The sequence below is a fragment of the Botrytis byssoidea genome, assembly GCF_014898295.1.
Source record: "Botrytis byssoidea strain MUCL 94 chromosome Unknown BBYS_023, whole genome shotgun sequence".
Classification (NCBI taxonomy): Eukaryota; Fungi; Ascomycota; class Leotiomycetes; order Helotiales; family Sclerotiniaceae; genus Botrytis; species Botrytis byssoidea.
Genome location: NW_024065864.1, coordinates 158030 through 176144, shown reverse-complemented (window position 1 = coordinate 176144; position 18115 = coordinate 158030). Strand labels below are relative to the sequence as shown.

At 42.6% G+C, this 18115-nt stretch overlaps 7 protein-coding genes across 7 annotated transcripts; 2 read left to right on the top strand and 5 right to left on the bottom strand.

Annotated features, from left to right (window-relative positions):
- Positions 1 to 55: 55 nt before the first annotated feature.
- On the bottom strand, positions 56 to 882 carry EAE97_009675 (uncharacterized protein; the record flags this gene model as incomplete). The annotated part of the gene is made up of 3 exons (XM_038880190.1): positions 56 to 353; positions 475 to 690; positions 806 to 882. 3 exons carry the CDS (start codon positions 880 to 882, stop codon positions 56 to 58), a joined length of 591 nt encoding a protein of 196 aa, XP_038728896.1.
- A 1438-nt stretch (positions 883 to 2320) lies between these two features.
- On the top strand, positions 2321 to 3906 carry EAE97_009674 (uncharacterized protein; the record flags this gene model as incomplete). The annotated part of the gene is made up of 2 exons (XM_038880189.1): positions 2321 to 3440; positions 3491 to 3906. 2 exons carry the CDS (start codon positions 2321 to 2323, stop codon positions 3904 to 3906), a joined length of 1536 nt encoding a protein of 511 aa, XP_038728895.1.
- A 1522-nt stretch (positions 3907 to 5428) lies between these two features.
- On the bottom strand, positions 5429 to 7394 carry EAE97_009673 (uncharacterized protein; the record flags this gene model as incomplete). The annotated part of the gene is made up of 5 exons (XM_038880188.1): positions 5429 to 5617; positions 5669 to 6043; positions 6091 to 6393; positions 6451 to 7067; positions 7118 to 7394. The coding sequence occupies 5 exons, from the start codon at positions 7392 to 7394 to the stop codon at positions 5429 to 5431; spliced, it is 1761 nt and encodes a 586-aa protein (XP_038728894.1).
- A 3797-nt stretch (positions 7395 to 11191) lies between these two features.
- EAE97_009672 (uncharacterized protein) lies at positions 11192 to 13237 on the bottom strand (the record flags this gene model as incomplete). Its single annotated transcript, XM_038880187.1, has 6 exons — positions 11192 to 11328; positions 11411 to 11600; positions 11662 to 12461; positions 12676 to 12786; positions 12843 to 13082; positions 13150 to 13237. The coding sequence occupies 6 exons, from the start codon at positions 13235 to 13237 to the stop codon at positions 11192 to 11194; spliced, it is 1566 nt and encodes a 521-aa protein (XP_038728893.1).
- A 718-nt stretch (positions 13238 to 13955) lies between these two features.
- On the top strand, positions 13956 to 14988 carry EAE97_009671 (uncharacterized protein; the record flags this gene model as incomplete). Its single annotated transcript, XM_038880186.1, has 4 exons — positions 13956 to 14039; positions 14095 to 14107; positions 14160 to 14301; positions 14358 to 14988. 4 exons carry the CDS (start codon positions 13956 to 13958, stop codon positions 14986 to 14988), a joined length of 870 nt encoding a protein of 289 aa, XP_038728892.1.
- A 54-nt stretch (positions 14989 to 15042) lies between these two features.
- Positions 15043 to 16142, bottom strand: EAE97_009670 (uncharacterized protein; the record flags this gene model as incomplete). The annotated part of the gene is made up of 7 exons (XM_038880185.1): positions 15043 to 15166; positions 15219 to 15363; positions 15422 to 15493; positions 15555 to 15669; positions 15726 to 15842; positions 15894 to 16059; positions 16114 to 16142. 7 exons carry the CDS (start codon positions 16140 to 16142, stop codon positions 15043 to 15045), a joined length of 768 nt encoding a protein of 255 aa, XP_038728891.1.
- A 196-nt stretch (positions 16143 to 16338) lies between these two features.
- On the bottom strand, positions 16339 to 18045 carry EAE97_009669 (uncharacterized protein; the record flags this gene model as incomplete). The annotated part of the gene is made up of 9 exons (XM_038880184.1): positions 16339 to 16547; positions 16601 to 16936; positions 16989 to 17147; positions 17206 to 17347; positions 17395 to 17486; positions 17542 to 17636; positions 17694 to 17756; positions 17817 to 17830; positions 17894 to 18045. The coding sequence occupies 9 exons, from the start codon at positions 18043 to 18045 to the stop codon at positions 16449 to 16451; spliced, it is 1152 nt and encodes a 383-aa protein (XP_038728890.1). The 3' UTR covers positions 16339 to 16448.
- Positions 18046 to 18115: the final 70 nt, after the last annotated feature.

Here is an 18115-nt window from a genome sequence, read left to right as displayed (position 1 = left end):
CTCAATCCCCTTTCATCCGTTCCTCTCTCGCTCCTCTTCCCCATCTCATCATCATCTAAACCTCATCAAAGAGACCCCAATCCTTGATCTTGAAAGTTTCCCAAATCTTAGCTGCATGTTCGACAGCATTCTCAATCAATTTTCCCTGTTTCCCCAATTGCAAATCCACATCATCGGCTGAATATTCGCCTTTAATATGAGGCACATTAATTGTTACTAAGATATCGGTACTCTCTCTTTCTAATCGGATAAGATTGAGTACTATGGCTGTAAAATCTGGAGCTGAGGCGCGGGAATTGGGATCATGAGGGGGTGTTTGAGTGGCGATGAGTGTGTAGGCGGGAGTGTTTTCGCTGGGAGTTGTCAGATTTAGGCTGGGTAGATGAAGGCTTGGTCATGTGACGTGTTGGAGATGGGATGATGGGGGCAGAGGATAGGGAATGGGAAAAGAACAAAAGAATGTGAGGTACATACGGCAATTTAGAAAACTTAGTATCGGTAATCGACCATACTTTCACAGTATCCAAATCGGAATCAACAATATCCTCCAAATGAGTCGTCATCGCCGCTCCATCGGTCGCGGGGCTAGAGCCCGCAGTACCAACTCGCTCGGTGATATCGAATATGATACTGGTGAAACCATCTTTATCCAAATAGACTTCTTGATGGTCGGGAACTTGTCTTATTGTACTGTGGAATTGTTAGTTTGGTGCTGATCGTGATGGTTTTGAGTTTTCGTCAGGAGTGGATGTGGGGCTCTGCATGTGTTTTGATGTTGGTTGGTTTTTTTCTAGAAAGAGCTTACCTAACGTCGGCGAATGTAGATGGAAGGTCGACTATGAGGGCGCCGCCGAAGAGTGGAGTGGAAGAATATGTAGTCATGTTTGTAGATGTTTATTTGGTATCGTATCGTATGAGCGTGAGGATGATGTGATGGGGTTGTTGCTTTTGATATGTTGTGTTGGTAGGGCTGCAGTTTGGGATGGCAGGGTAGGACGTCACTTGTTTGATGATTCGCTTGATGAGGAACAGGGAAGATGTAGGATTGAAGAAATCACCAATATCTGCCCAATACTTCTCATGGGTATTAATTTCCGCTTTGTTATTATTTTTAGAGAGAGAGAAATGGAGTGAAGTACAATAAAGTGCAAAGTGCGAACATGAGATAAAAGGAGAGAAGTATGATTAATTTTTGATGATCATGATGTTCGGTTATAACTGCTCCGTTTTCCGCCTGGGTAGGTTTAAGCGGCTGTGGTTGATAGATGATTAAATACCAACCTTTTCCAAAGAATAACATTTATTCCTCTTATTCTCAATATAAACAGCATTTACAAAATATCTATATCAAAGCGACATCATGCTACTCTTTATTAATTCAATCAACTACTCGATATTGATAATTAAAGGGATATCTCAGGCTCAGATGCCTTGTAATACCCTTCAGCGTTACAATTCAGACGTTGAATTTTCTCCCTGCCGTTGCTTGGATACTTCAGGCTCCGTTACACCATGTTTTGTGATATGCCTCTGCAGCCTTCTTGATCGAGGCTGGCGCGTGTAGTACCGCATATTGAGGATAACAGCAACGATTGTTTGCGACTTCATCAGTTTTATTTCATTCATTTTTCATCGACGTATCACCATGCTTTGCGAAGTTTGCAAATCGATTGATTTTGGAGACTTATGTTACTAATGGTCTCAGTCCTTGTCTGATATGTCAACAGTGGTGAGCCCAGAATTCAACACCATGAGAGTTATGAAAGTCTTCTAGAGTCGGCGCGAAAAGGTTGTGAATTGTGTATCGAAGTTGAAAAGGGCACGCGTATAGGAGGTGCCACATCTACTCTTCATGAAAGATGTTATTTGGGGATAAGTTGTGGGCCAGGGCATTGTTCTGGCCTGTTGAGACAAATAAGAGATGAATCCGCCAAGGGAATTGCTGAGTTCTGGTTTGAGTGGGCGATTTATGAAAATGTCGATGACTGGGAACGTCTCTATCATTCTGTCATTCGTATTTTTTGTGATAAAGGTGCGTGCACAAGTGCAGAATGAGATGTCTTGAGCTCTGAAATTAACACATGTGTGCGTAGAATCTCCGGCTGCAGCGTTGAATATCGTTAGTGGGCGACCTATTCCCACAACACCTTGTTCTTTGGAATCTTTTGAAACAACTCAGGCATGGCTCCAGGATTGTGATTGCAATCACAAAAATTTCTGTCCGAGCAAATGAGCTGCTTTGTTACCATCTCGCGTTATTGACGTTGGTTCCGGAAATGATTCGGGTTTACCACACTTGCATATTAGTAAAGAAGGCGAAATGGGAAACTGGGCTACTTTAAGTCATTGTTGGGGACAAATTAGTAGCCATGTGACTAATGTCTCAAATTTGGATTGTAGAGTGCATTCTATATCTATGCAAGAGCTTCCGCTCACACTAAAAGATGCCATTGAAGTCACGAGATGTATGGGATTAAAGTATTTGTGGGTTGATTCGATTTGCATACTTCAAGGTTCCGACGATGCCCCCCAAGCTGATTGGCTATTAGAATCAAGCCGCATGAGAGATTACTATAAATGTTGTGATTTTTGTATTGCTGCCGACGACGCATCTTCAGATGAGGATGGGTTTCTGAGCATTACACGCACACAAAGAGCAAAGGTTCCTGTTTCCATGTCGCTAGCTCACTGGCGACGCGCAGATTCTTGCGTAATCTACCTTCAAGCAGACCTCAACCCCCGGTCTGAGAACCACATTCTGCCTCGATCCATTCTCGCTACTAGAGGATGGACACTTCAAGAACACGTTCTTTCTCCACGCGCTTTACACTACGGACATGAACAAATTTTCTGGAATTGCCAATTTCAGAGAATCTCAGAGTCGAATTTGAGTCCAGAGATCTTATGGTCAAGCGATAGACCACAGTATGGTATGGACGCTAAAAGGTTCTTTTTAGCGCCAATCCATGGGAAAGAGTATTTGTATAATAAATGCGGCCCCTTGAATGCTCAATTATTTAACACAAGAAGGCGGTGGTACAGCTTAGTCAATGAATATGCTGCTCGTGACCTTACTTTTGAGACTGATAGGCTCTTTGCGTTGGCTGCGTTAGTACAAGAAATTGAAGCACAATCCGGGTTTACTTACTGGGTGGGTATATGGGCGGAAGACGCCCACGCTGGCCTTCTGTGGAGGGCATGTTTGCCGGTGAAAATCTCAGCAGCATATGTTGCACCTTCATGGAGCCGGGCCAGCCGGGACATCAGCTCCTTCTATGATACTGCCAACTTTAGCAATTATCCAGTCGACGGTTGGAAGCTTGACAGCTCGCTATTCAAAGCCAACATATCTAGCTGTGAGATCATAACCGTTGATGGAACCCTTAATGGACGCCTTCTAAATGCAAAGCTCACACTCCGCACCCGTCGAACAATGGCTGGTGCTTACCCCTGCCTTTGCGAGTCGGTGGCTTGCAGCAAAAAGTAAAAGTCATTCTTCGCTGGGTATCTTCTTCTATTTTTACTCTTGTTGCAAAATGGAGAGCTAGCCTTGCATCACTGTCGCAAAAACTTACTCGAGCTCGAAAACGAAAAATGCCAATACCAGAGAATCCTAAATATTATCTCAGCAGAAAGGAGGCGATCCAAAGACTCTCTACCGTGCAGCGCGATTCCAATTACCTCACCATAGTACAGATTGCAAGCTCCAGGGACCTTTCGTATGCACGTGGCGAGGATTACTACCCAAATACCCAAGCTGCAGCTCATAATGGCAGTACAATGTGTCTCCTTGTCCAGCCCGGTACAGAAGAGGGGACTTTTAGGAGGGTGGGCTTAGTACAGATTACGGACGTCGAATATGGGGAATCATTGCCATGGGAAATGCGTACTATCGTACTGGTTTGAGGCATTTCTCCTTTCATTATTCAGCGTCAGTTTTAGCAATATCAAATTATCATTGGAGGAACAGTCTATTTGTAGATTCAGCCCGTCAACCAACCTTCATTAAATCGTGTTCAATAGCACATCTTTGGGGTTGCACTTTAGCTTTGAAGAATCTCGAATGTCAATTATTCTACCTACTATCTCCAATCAAAGCAATCAATAGATTAACCCCCAAAAAACTCAAAACATTCGAGCGTTCACACTCACCATTCAAATACTGCTTGGAATCAACAAAAGCTGAATTCATCAGCACTCTTTCACCCTGTGAATAAAAATCGAGCAACGTTTGGCATCTGTGAACCCCTTAAGTAAGTGATAACGCCTACATACTTAAACTTATCATACGAAAAAGGTGGGGAAAACTCATTGCATTTCTAGAGTATTTGGGGTATTTGAAGATTGTAGAACAAAACTCCCTCATCAGAACAAAATCGTGCATCACACAGCAAAAAGTCAAACTTCATATCCATCCATACATCCATCAATTATTCCCCTCCCAACTTTCTGCATCAACAACATCTCCACAGCCCCATAAAAACCCCCACTCACTCACCATTCCCTCCCCACTCCTCGAAAAATTCCCTCTCTCAAACACCCACGCACCCCCTTCCCCCAAAAAATGCAAAAATAAATGTTCCTGAATAATCAGAAGGTGTGTTACAAAGATTTGAAGAATGGAGTATCTTGGGCATGAGCCACGGTCATCTCTGGTAAAAGGCAAGAAATGAATTCTGAGCTAGCTTGTCCCACTCCGATTTGTAAACTGCACATTTAGAATATATATACCCTTTCGCTTGTGTACTGGCTGGGGGTGGTGCTCGGACCTTTTGCTGGCTGGTCGGGGGATATTCGGGGCTGGGCTGGACACAACTGAGGTCGTTCACCATGTCACGAGAATAGTGGGAAGGTGAAGTGTTGATAATATGTCAGGTTTGGTAAAAATTGTAAGCAAGTAGAATCTTGATGGAATTGTTTGCTGTTTGCGAAAGGAATAAAGGATACTAATTGCATTGGAATTGGTCTTTCAATCAATTATTCCTTGTTCTGACATCTACTTTTATCTACAACCAAACGGAGCCATGTGCGTGAGGAGCTTACATTGAACACTCAGAGCAGAGTATAGAAAATAAGAAATTGGCATCACTGCTTACAAGTTTAAGGGCGACTTTGTATTCACATTGATTGCGAGAGTGACAAGACATTCTACACCTCAACCTTCAGACCCATTATTCAATTAATCTGCCTTTCCTTGTCTTCCACCTCTCATAATTAAGATTTCCCATTCCAATTCCAATTTCAAACCTGAACCCAGAAGATCAAACAATCCATGGTATCTTGACGCCATAACTCCATTCCACCCTCATAAGCATTGCCATTCTCATTTTCTCATCCATCCGTTCGTAGTATCATGGTCCATCTATGTATTATTCCACTTTCCCACATTCCATTGTCTCACAACCATTGTTACCTGCCAGCAGTATTTCTAAGCAGTCCCATCAACCCCATAACCAATACTCTTACCCCATCTCTTCTCTCTTCTCGTTGCCCATCCTTTGATTGCAATCACCAAAATAATCCAAGCCATCAAAAATGTGATGAGACCCATGGAAACTGTAAAAACAAACATCGCATCAAGATCATTCATTTCAATTGCCTTGACTGTATCTTTGCTCTACAATTCTGTTAGTTTTGATACATTCAAGTGAGAGAGGGGATGACATACACTAGCCATAAAAATTAAACCTCCAGCCATCAAACAGAAAGCTGTAATGATTTCTGTAGGGGGTCTACCAGGCAGAATCGAAGTTGGTGGTGAGAGATAGAACACAATATAAGTAGCAGCACGTGCAAAGGCTGCGCCCACAAGTAAAGTTCCCCATTGTCCATGAATCATAGTTGAGACCATTGAATGTTGATGATGAGAACTCATCATCATTCCCAATAGCATGACGACTAAAGCGGGGATTGGGTTCATCGAAACCCTATAGGATTTCGGTTCTTGGGCTTCTAGATGATAGGGAGACATTTGAGATGATGATTGGTGGAGTGTGGTATTCAAAAGGTTGCGAATTTTGCTCGACTCAATAAGCATACCGCACTATGCAAGTTAGAAGTGGTTAGTAATTTACAATTTTGAGGACTCACCAATCCACCACCGATGAACATAATGGTGATTGAAATATGCTCCAGGTCCTGTGCGCTCCATGCACTGCCCCAAGCAGCCAAATGTTCCAGGAAAACATTCGTGGAGCCATAGAAGAAAATAAGGAAACTTTCCACAAACTCAGCGGTTGGAGTAAATCGCCGCTCATTGTCGGGTTTGATATTCCAGGACCAACCAATTTCGGCGAAACAACCTGCCCATCTACCAAGAGTTAAGATTCCATACCAGAAAAAAACCGAACCCTTAATGAAGTGCGCAAGACCACTGTAAATTTCTGCTCCTTTCTGAATTGTCATTTAGTTTCTGAAGATACATATATTCAACGGGCTGGCAAAACTTACAAATAAACCACCATACGTGACGAAACCAGACGTGAGAATAGCAAAACCCAGGAGAAGAATTACTCGATCCACAAAGTCACATGCAAATCGAATTATTCCCAAAAGACGTGCAGAAAATAATCCCGGAAGTCGTTTCGACAAGTATTGATCCACCTGAGTACCATCCATCAACCCCACTTTTTCAAACTCGTCATTTTCCGATTCATTCAGAGTGTTTTCATCATCTCCAGACAGAGACATCGATTGGCTTCGTAGAGATTCGGTACCTGGTTCAGTACCTTGACCACTATCATCCGATAATCTGGGGATAGGTTTAGGTCGTTCGTGCATGCGGGTATGCTCTGCCATCGCTTCTCTCGAAACTGGAATATACCCGGAGTTCTCCTCTTCCTTCTCGCCTCTGCGCCCCGCGTAGGCACTGATGACCCCTAATAGCGCTTGTGCAGTGACTACGCATACCAAAAACCACCCCAATTTATGATGAAAATTATTCGGATAAAGGTTCGGAGTGGAAGCATTGTATATTATACTGCACAGGAGACCGCCACCGTTCAAAGCTAGAAACACGAATTGTGTAGGAAGACTCAATCGAGATCGAGAGATGGAGAGCATCACACCTAAAATACATTAGATTTTGGGGAAATTTCACTGTTCCCGAACCACTCACATATTGGCAGAACAAACACCCACCCTATGGTCATGAGTATAATATGAGCTACCATCAGATTTCCATGTTCAGGATATCGAAAATAACTAGAGGGTTCAGCCACCACGGTGTCCATGCCGGCCGAAACTGTGGCTGTAGAAATATGTGTGGCTACCGAACTCATTGGCATGCTCATATCCATTTCCGGTTCTTCATCGCCGTGTGCGGCTATTAGAGGTGCAAGTCCGAGCAATACAAGACTGCTACATAATGCGAGGTTTCGCAGATGTGAAGGCATTTGATTAAATCGGGTACTGCGCTAGTAGTGGAAAATGCGATGATAGTAAGAAAAGTACTGAGTGTGAAAAAGAGCACAATGTAAATAATCTAGGGTATCTAGGTATCTAGGTATCTCAAGGTGGTATGGAACAGTGAAGGATGAGGTAGAAAGAAATTACAAGTGCGGCGTTCACCAAATATGTATACTGATGATGAAAACAAAATAGTGGAACAAAAGAAAGAGATATTCTAGAAGAACAGTCTTGTCTTTGCGCCGAAAAGGAAAATGTGTGGGTAAAGAAGTCGGAAGGAGGTAGAAACATTGCCCGCAGAATGACGACAAATAAATAGGTTTCCCGTGATGGAATCATGGGAATGAGGTAAAAGCAATGGAAAGAAAGGATTTTTGCCAACGGTGATAACTCCGTACTTTCCGATATCGAGTCATTCGAATGGAACAAGAAGTTTTTGGATTTCTTACTCCACTGACCAACTTCGCGCCCTATGGATCGAAATATAGATGTGCATATACAAAGGCGTCAGCCAGCTAGTACGTACGAGGTTCCAGATGACTAGGGATTGGATAATCGACATCGTTTTTGCGAAAGATCGAGATTTAGGATTTTGGTGGGTTTACTACCTTACCTTACCTGACCTTACCTTTACCTACCTTGGGTGCTCTTGAGTCTTGTTGCTTCTAAATGAATTCTAGATCGCATATGGGTTTTTTCGATGAGCTAGGTACCTAGTATACAATTATATTTTGATAGATGACTAAGCTAACATCTGGAAGCAATAAGCTAACTACCGCAAGCGGCGGCATTTAAAATGGGTGATATCATCCGACTTTTCCATTACATTTGATGTTCTAGTTCTCTCCTTCAAAAGGACAATACATGATATGATATCTAATTATTGGATCTGACCTCAGCTGTATGTAATGACTTCTCTCTATATTCTCACATCATTGTTCATTCAGAATTCTCGGGATCTAGCTGAATAAGGTGGGTAATTGAAGCTAGGTAAGAAAGCCACAAGGAAAGCTATAGGGCTTGGCGTGCATGAATATGACGTGGGGCGTTAAACTGAATATTACTAGGTAGGTAGTTTATCAAACTCTGTACAAGTACTCGTAGCGTGCAAGGTGATCAAAGTATTAAGTGTATCCACAGCAGAACATCAACACTCAAAATGAACAACATCCGCGCAACGAAACAACCGCGCGACAAGATATACATGCACACATACATACATACATACATACACATACTGTCAAGAAGAGACAGTAGAAGATTCTTTACCTAGATTTCCAAGCATATCATCTTGGCTAACATGAAACTCATCAATGAGAGACTCGGTACAAGATTTCTTTTCTGCAAGGAATTCAATCAAAACACACATTGACTTCAAACATCTCAATTACCTACCTACATCAACGGATCTGACAACGCAGCTGACACACCAACCTTACCATACTCCGGTCTTTAGACTCACAATTACTAATGGATAATTAATAATTAATAACATACTTTCCCACCGGCACCTTGCATGAAAACACCAAGTCAACAACAAGGCTGCACCAAAAAGAGAAAGGAAAGAAAAAAAAGCTCCTCACATGAAAACTCTTCACCAATAACATGAATTTCCAACCCAACATCATGTCCCCGCTCGTGACTGAGATCATTATGATAGCTCGAGGATAATGCTATCCGTTCCACTCATGTACTCACTAGATACTGCTCTGTAGACTAGCTCGACTAATGACTTCTACCAGCAACCTTATGCTTACTATCCATGCTCTACCATTGAAGATCATCCAACCACCACGTTTTCTTTCGTTCCTTACCTCCACATTTATTACTTCAGCAATCGAGCCATTTCAACGACACTCAACTCCGACATTTCCGAAGACTCATTCATGATTCATCAATATCCTCACCTATTTCTTTTCCAGTAAGGTAGGAATTGATACCTGGCAGGCTGTGAAAATTCTTCAGTACCTTTTCATGGTAGGACAAATCTCATCACGATTTCAACTTATTGCATGCGGGCATCGTGGCACGAGGAACAAAATAAATCCTCAGACCATGCAAGTGGTGACGGAAACATCGGAATTCCATTTATCGCGACCATGAATAAACCGACAAGGCGTTTTTTCCTTACCTTACATGTTGTATACCTCCCCGACCATGTCATACCTATATCTAGTAACTACCTGGGAAAATAATCATCTGATTATCAAAACATATTCGTGCTTACAGACCAAGCTTCTCTCAAAACCTACGATCACCACGTCTCTTACTCGTCAGCCTTTCACATAGTATACATACCTCTCCGCCAACGTCCAAAGGTTACTCTATTCATCGACGTCCAATCTTTCACGCCTCCCAAAACCCAAACAAAAACACAACGAACCACATCCCATCAAGATTGACGCCATCGACCATCCCGTTCCACACCGAGACCGCCACTAAAACCTTCTCAACACACCGTGCAGGCTGCAGCTCGCTTCTCCCATCTTTCAAAAGAGGAGGTCCTAGCTTCCACCCCTCTCGCTCTCACTACCTACCTACCTAAACACTGCACACTGCAAACGGGGATATATCTCGGATATTAAATACCGCTCCTAACCTAAACTCCATATCTCCACGTCATTGGCTACGGCATTTAAAAACTTCGCTCATTAAATCATATTTCCGTTGCAGCGTGGTATTTTCCATTATCCTATCTCCGATCCGATTTCATCACCTGTTCAATACCTCAGTTCATCTGTGATCTATCAGGTCATAATAGATCTCGCTAACATATCTCCGGCATACTTCGGAATCCGAGGAATATACAACTTACCAGTACCAAATAACCACTAACAGACAGAATATCGCTCAACCTTCCCTTCCCCATCTAACACATAATCCATCGTAGACGTGTAAAACAACCAACAAGTCTTTATCCACGCAAAGTCCAAATCATTCCATTTCCCTCCTCATCTGCCTCGATCCGAGATATCTTACAGTAGCAGAAACCCCACCCCATCCCATCCAGCAGTGTTCCCATCAGCAGCCCTTCCATCCTCCATCCCACAGGCAACCCATCTCTCCCGATTCCGAGCCGGGTAAAATGGCAACCACATACATACACACATGTACACCACCAAAAACATCTCTCTCCCTTCCATTCAGTCATGATTCATTTTGATCCCCTCGTTTATCACTTCATCTAATTCTTAGATCCAACCTCAAGCCATGCTCAAGCCCAAGTCATTTCATCCATTTCTCTCAAAATAAAATAGAAAACATCAAATACATTGCGTCAAACGATCAATAAACAGCAGTTAAGAACACTACACACCACATTACCATCTATCACTGCTCTCCTTTCTTCTCCTATAGGCATCCTAATTCATCCAGATTCTTTCTCTCTTAAAAGAAAAAATACAATTTCTGTATTGTATAATGGGTATATGTAAGTAATATAAACAAGTATTTCCCTTTGAGAAATGAAGAAACACCTTTTATAACCCCCATTTCTCCCCTCTTTTTATCTCCCTCCAAATCTCTATCATCCATGAATCACCAATTATGCACCCCCAGCCAAATCCTGCTCCAGATCCCATCAAGCAATACCCGCATTGTGAACGCCTTGAATGCAAAACCGTATGCCCCAGCTCCAACCCAAAGTACTTTGCGTGTATACCATCTTCCAGCGTTCCGCTCTGTTCTCTGAACTTCCCCTATCTCCTCTCAGGGGCCCTTTCGTTCTTACTATTATGTATGTGGTATGCATTCTACTTATGCCACCCTTACTCCAATCACATATTCAAGCAAGACTTTGAATTACGTAGAATAGCAGAAAAGCTTGTTCGTTCAACACTTGACTCTTACTCGCCAACGTAACATTATGGTCATTGAACTTAAACCACTGGTTTCCGACTCTAGAGTAGGATACGTAGTGACCTATTTTCGAATTTTTCGTTAGCGAACTGTTTACCAGCGTCTCGAATGGAATATTGAGAGAGGGAATGTAGTGCTTGCTCACCAGTTTCCAAATTGCCAACATGAACCACAACACTCTGCAAATCATAAGTACATGATCTGGCCAGCTCAAAATTATTCTTCGTGTCTACACCACGAGCACGATTGGTATAAGGAAGCATGTGTAATTGAAGTGGAAAGGTGACAGTGGTATCGATTTTTGAGGCGAGACCTCTGGGATCTTGTTTGAAGCGCTATTTTCGTGTTAGTTTTGCCTTGATTACTGTAATCTAATGATAAGATAGAGATCTTTACCTTAAGTTGAATACACAATACGTTGGGTAGGCTTTTGATACTGAGTTGCTTCTTTGCCTCTGAAGTATCGCATTGATTACATGAGTACTCGCAACGTTCAGGTCGGATATACTCTTCGTCTAGACAACGTTGGAGACTTATCGTGCCAGTAGCTGCTTTTAGCTTGCTCTTTTTTTGGATAACATCAAGACCCAAGCTTAGATCTAGGAAGGACTCGACCGATGTATTTACATCTCCGCAATTCTGACATGTGATCGTGCTTTGTAGCTTCCCATAGAATGTTTGGTGGACAATGCACTTGCAGCCTTGATCCATTTTTGATCGCTTAGGATTTGGGCTGCTATCTTCTGGATCGCTTGCTCGTGATCCACCATTAATTTCGTGCAACTCTTCAGTAAGAAACTGAAAGAACTCATGAGCGTCTTGCTCTTTGTTACTCGCCAATTCTTCGTATGCTTTTCTCTTCGAAAGCCAAAAGCTAGCAAGTATGTTTGAAGCTGAGTATCCTGTTGTGATTTCTTGCGAATAGAAATCTTGGAACATATCATCCATAGCGCAACTCATACAATTCTTTTGTTCGCATTCGCTTGCTTGGTGACCATCTCCGAGGTAAAAATTTCGAAGCAGAGGATTATGAACGAAAGATTGGAGGATGACGTTCATGTAACATGTGGCTCCCATATTGTAGATACCCCTAACACCACTTGCTCTACAAGGGGCTGACATTGTATTTGTGGATATAAATCTTGGGTCCTCTTTGGTGGCGTCTGTAAAAAGTTCGTCGTGTTTTCGCTTCCGACCTAAAGTGAAAGGCAAAATCAGTACGTTGCGTGAAAAGACGCATTAACGCCGCTAGGAAAGCTAAATAATAGATAAAGTAATGCATAATAGAACGAAAGTATCTGTGTATTTGTGAAGGAGACACTGTAGAGCTGTAGCCAGTGCTAAAGATACCCTAATCGAAGCTTGCCACAACAAAACTCGATGATGGTATGAAACTCATGTTTGACTCACTAGAAAAAGACCCAGTTCCAATTTTTCGCACTCTCAATTCTTCAAGTGTGGGATCCCATACAAAATCACTGCACATTTGGCAAAACAAAGCTCCCGTCCTTGATTCAACATCTGAGTACGTCACTAATTAGCGAGGTCTTGAACGTCGACATTGCAAGCCAACATACAGAATCTATGCGAAGTCTCCTGGCCATGCTTTACATGATCCTGAGCCGTAGCTGTTCGTTCACATTGCAAACAGAGGTAATTTGGCGTCAGAGAAGTGAGGGGTGGGCCTTTCGGCGTCTTGGACGTCTGAGGTACAATTGGTGTATTATCTAGAACCACTCTCAAACAATTCTTATAATATGTAATTGTGTTTCTCATACGTTCATCATGAGCCGGATTCAATAGTTGTTGAATATGCTCTATGATGCTATATTAGCAATGGATGAGAAGGCTGAGAATACGACACGAATGGATTGAGAAACATACGACAGCCATATTTGGGAACTCCAGGTTGGGGCGATTTAATCTTTATAAATCGAGGGGAAGCTGGAGTTACTGGTCTAGATGTCGACATTTTTATATGTGCAGATCTCCTGCAATTGCGACAAAATCGTAAATTCGTTGATGGATTTCTGATTTCTGAACATTTATTAATGGATTAATGTGAAGCTTAAATGGTAAGCCTTGCGGAAAATCGGCCGGGCGGTGAGACACTAAGTGGCAATATATTGAAAGGCTATTTTCGGGGACTGGGGTTATGGTCCCCTATATGAATATCTTGTACTCGAATGGATATTAGATAGGTATGTTGTGTTACAATGTATTCAGGTATTCTCAAACGGTCTCTTCTTTTAGCTATACGCAATACTAGATAACGTGATAGGAGCCAGAGGGCAAAAAGTAGTATATCTTCCAATTTTATACATCCATTTCCTCAGCTAAATAGGTATCTTTGCACTTGACTTTTGTACTTGGTATGAAGTCACAATGTAAAGCCACGGAATGCAACAGGACCAGATTTATAAAAAAAATGCATCTATTACAAATGACATCTACACACTCCCTTTCTATTAGGTTTTAATACAAGTGTATCGAAATGCCATCAAGTCGACTCATCTACCCGAGTTCTTTGCTCAAGGTTATTAACACCCACCACCAAGTCATGCTTATCAGCAGCCATCAATGAACCGAGGCTTATCGGCATTGCATCATTTCCAGAGTCATCTACTCCAACATCGAAGAATGAATCTTTATCTACATTAATGATATCCCTTAAGAATACTATCAAGAAAATGGCAACACAACTAGTGTCACTGCCAGAAGTGGAGCGATTGAGTCCTACTATCATTCGGATCCTTGGTGGGAATCCGGGAAAGGTGAGGAGGTTGAACGAAAGAGCTGGATTGTGCAATGTCAGCTGATATCGAATAGTTTACATTGCAAGGTTACTACAACAGTATGAGGTAGAGAGTTTGATTGTTCTGACGAAGGTTTAGGGACGAATACATATCTCGTGGGAAAAGGAAGCAATCGATTGCTGATTGATACAGGCGACGGTAAGGAAAATTGGATTCAGAATCTGAAAGAGACTTTAGAGAAAGAACAAGCTACAGTTACGTCTTGCATTCTCACGCATTGGTAGGAATTCACTCACTTCAAAGACCGCATCTACAGTCACTAATTCAAAAATTTAGGCATCCTGACCATGTGGGAGGAGTCGGCCACTTATTAAAATACTCGCCAAAGACTGTCATTCACAAGAACAGTCCAGACAAGGGACAAGCAGATATCAAGGATGGCCAGATCTTCGCAACAGAGGGAGCGACGCTCCGTGCAGTTCATTCCCCAGGCCATACACACGATCACATGGCACTGGTACTGGAAGAAGAGAATGTCATGTTCACCGGGGATAACGTGTTGGGGCATGGAACCGCAGTGTTCGAGGACTTGGTGACTTACTTGAACAGTCTTGAAAGAATGAGAGGACTTTTTAGCGGTAAAGCATATCCAGGACACGGTGCAGTGTTGGAAGATGGGCCTAGTAGAATTGGAGAGTACATCCGGCACCGAAAAGAAAGAGAGTCCCAGGTTATCCAAGTGCTGAAGTGCGCAAAGAACAAGCCTGGAGTTACTGTTGCCAGTAATGAGGAAGCGGATGAGTGGACCTCGATGGAGATTGTGAAGATAATATATAAGAATGTACCAGAGAACCTTCATATACCAGCGAATGGTGGCATTGTTCAGATTCTGAATAAGTTGCACTCGGATGACAAAGTGGCCAAGGAGCAAGACAAATGGAAGTTGAAGGCGCGAGCCGCTCTTTGATATTTGTTTGACTCTTTTGCGATGGGGAATAGATACCCTTTAGTTATGAATACACTATTTCTCACCATCTGACTTTCTCCATGTCCAATGTTCGCATTCAAAATTAGCGAAGCAAAAGAACTCGTTACTCAACCCCTTCGCGTGCACCGGAAGGAAAGTCGTAGTTGCAATACCTTGTCTGTTGCATGTAAGCTAAGAGACTACCAGCAAAAAGAACGGATACTACTCACGGTCGATAAAGCTTATTCACAATTTCTCCTACCCGTTCACCTGTACAAACGATAAGCTTCGATGGCGGAGCTTCTTCTTGTCCCCACGACATTAACGATTCGTTTTGACCCCATGATTTTGACAGCCATCGAACGGTTAAAGATGCTAGAACAGTCAGTGTCATATCTTAACTATTATAACCATAAGCTGAGTGACTGTGTACCTTTGGTTTGACACTCCTCGCTCAAAAATGGCGGGTCACAAATAACACGATCGGCACATCCTTTCAAATGCGCTACAGGATCATCATTAGCAATGATTCCACTCCCGTCATCGCCAGGTACTTTGCAACTCACAAGGAAGTTTTAACGGATTATTAAAATCATAGAAGCTGAACTCCGGAAACACGCCAAACCTCTCATCAAACTCCAATAAATGAAGCGTCGGTCTTTTGTCCGCCGCCCACCCTGCCTTCCAGGTATTAACCTCATGACCACACGTTTTTCTCTACTACAAGCGTAACTTACAACAATGTTTTTCAACTGTATGAACACACTTGGAGCCGATACAACAGCAATAACCGTATCAGCAACAGCATCTCTCAGGAGTTCCTGAGCGAGTATTGTGGCTGTCTCATTGGAATACTACCACTTATAAGCACCCAAAGGTCCAGAATCAGATTCGAAAAAACTGACCCAAAATTGCGATTCATTCCAATCCTCGGCGAAAGCATCCATAGTCAAAGGCACGCCATCAGCTTGATCTTCAGCCCGCTGCTTCAAGTCTTCAAATTTCTGTTGATGCGCATCTCGGTCTTTGTAAAACTCTTTCAAGGCATCAAGCGCAGAGCCCGACAAAACGCTATTTTATATCATTAGTGAATCTTCGAGTATTCTTCGGTCACAGTGAGCTCACGGCATATCATCATCTTCAGTGTTCTCCATGGCTGATACTTGAAATTATTTTCAAGAAACGTGATGGTGGAAAATTGTGGACGGGGTTTGGAGGGGTAAAAATGTGGGGCTTGAGTGAGATTTTGAATTTCACTCAAATAAGTTGAAAATTTATTGATGCGCGAAATTTGTTAGGTCTAGAAAAGGGGTTGCTCTTATGTCGTTTAATTTTCAAGCAAAAGTATAATCAGTGGTTTAGAATTGGAATATCACACACAAGAAAAGTTCTCAAATATTCTAGGCATATGTACAATTCGCATGCTATTATGAATACATTCCATATCCAGAACCGGCCTTCTACTGGTCATCAAGGACATGCAAATATTTCTTCTCTTCCCTCTTCTCGCGTTCTGTTGATGGTGGTAGGTCGTAGAATGCTGCACTTCGATATCCCAACTATTTAAAATTAGCATTACTAGCTCGAAACTTTGGTAGTAGATTATGCATACCAGGTAATGGAAAGTAAGACTACTGAGCTCTGCTGGCTCGATTCCAAGGTCTTGGAATGTTTTTGCGGAAGGATCGATCTTTTGATCAATGAATTCTCGCTCAATCTCATCAGCAGAGATGACAGGCCACCAGAGAGCTTTGTTCAGAACTCCAGCGACTGGCTTAAGGATTTTCTTTGGTAAATTGATGTGTCGACGATGGTTGTTGATTTCTTTATCTACCAAAGCAGCAATTTCTGCTGTTGAGTAATTCTTGGGGCCATAAAGCTCATACGTTTGCGATGCAGTACTATCATCTTGAAGCATTTTCTCAAGTGCTTGGCCTACATCGGGTGCCTAGAAGAGATCGTCAATAGGAAGTCATGTAATTAAAGGATTTAAAACATACGTGAACTGGCCAGTAACGCTCTTGCATGTGGTTGGATGTGAGAACGTTGGTGAATCCAGCAAGCTTGTGGAGAAGACGATCCTCAAAACCAAACAATGGAGCAGGTCTCACAATTGTAGTTTCTGGGAATATACTGCGTACAACTTCCTCGCCTCTTGCCTAATAAAGATGCTTGTCAATCATATGAACCGATGTTTGAAAGAGTTGGGTTATATACCTTGGTTCTGTAGAACTCAGAGGGTGAATTAGGGTCTGCGTTGTAGGAAGAGACATGGATGAATCTATCCACGTCGTATTTGGCAACAGCATCGGCAATTCGCTCCGCTCCTTCAACATGTACATCCTCGAGATCGAAGTTCCTGATACTGATAAGCATTTCCTCTACATGATCTTCTTTGGAACATACTTCGTGGGATAGTTGCGTCCAACAAGATTGTAGACAACATCAGAGTGCCTAACACTCTCCTCCAAAGATTGTGTGTTTCTCAAATCGTATTCCTACCCAAAGTAAGTCAAGGTGACCCATATACTCTCTACGCGTTTTCTGCCATACCATGAAAATGACTCTACCCAAATCACCTGAAACCTTCAAATGTCGTTTGGCCATTTCCTCCCGGAAAGGGACAATAACTGTACATCCTTGTCTTGCTAAACCACTCTCACATCAGCCCAAGTTCCTTGAATTATAAGCAAAGATTCGCGTACCGAGTCTGTTCACAATATAACGTCCGAGGAATCCAGTCGCACCGAAAACGGTTGCGGTATGCCCTATAGTATTAAATTAGGATTATGTTGATGGTTGATTTGCAATTTTGGGAGCAGATATACCTCCGAGAGATGATCTGTAGTACAACACATTAGCAAGAAGGTCTGTAGGAGTGCAGAACCAATCTCAAAGTGCTCACCTGCCACCCTGGGTACGAATAATGGGCTTTCCGGTCCTTGTGATAGTGACATCAGACAACTTCCTGCTCAAAGGTACATTTTCAATTCCTCTTTTCGATCGTACGGCAGTCCGCAGACTGTTCAGAGTCGATGGACTGCAGGATTTCTGCATTTTTGCGACTGGGGTACAAATTAATTGAATCGCAGACGCAAAGGCAGTTGGCAGGGTTCAATTTGACTTG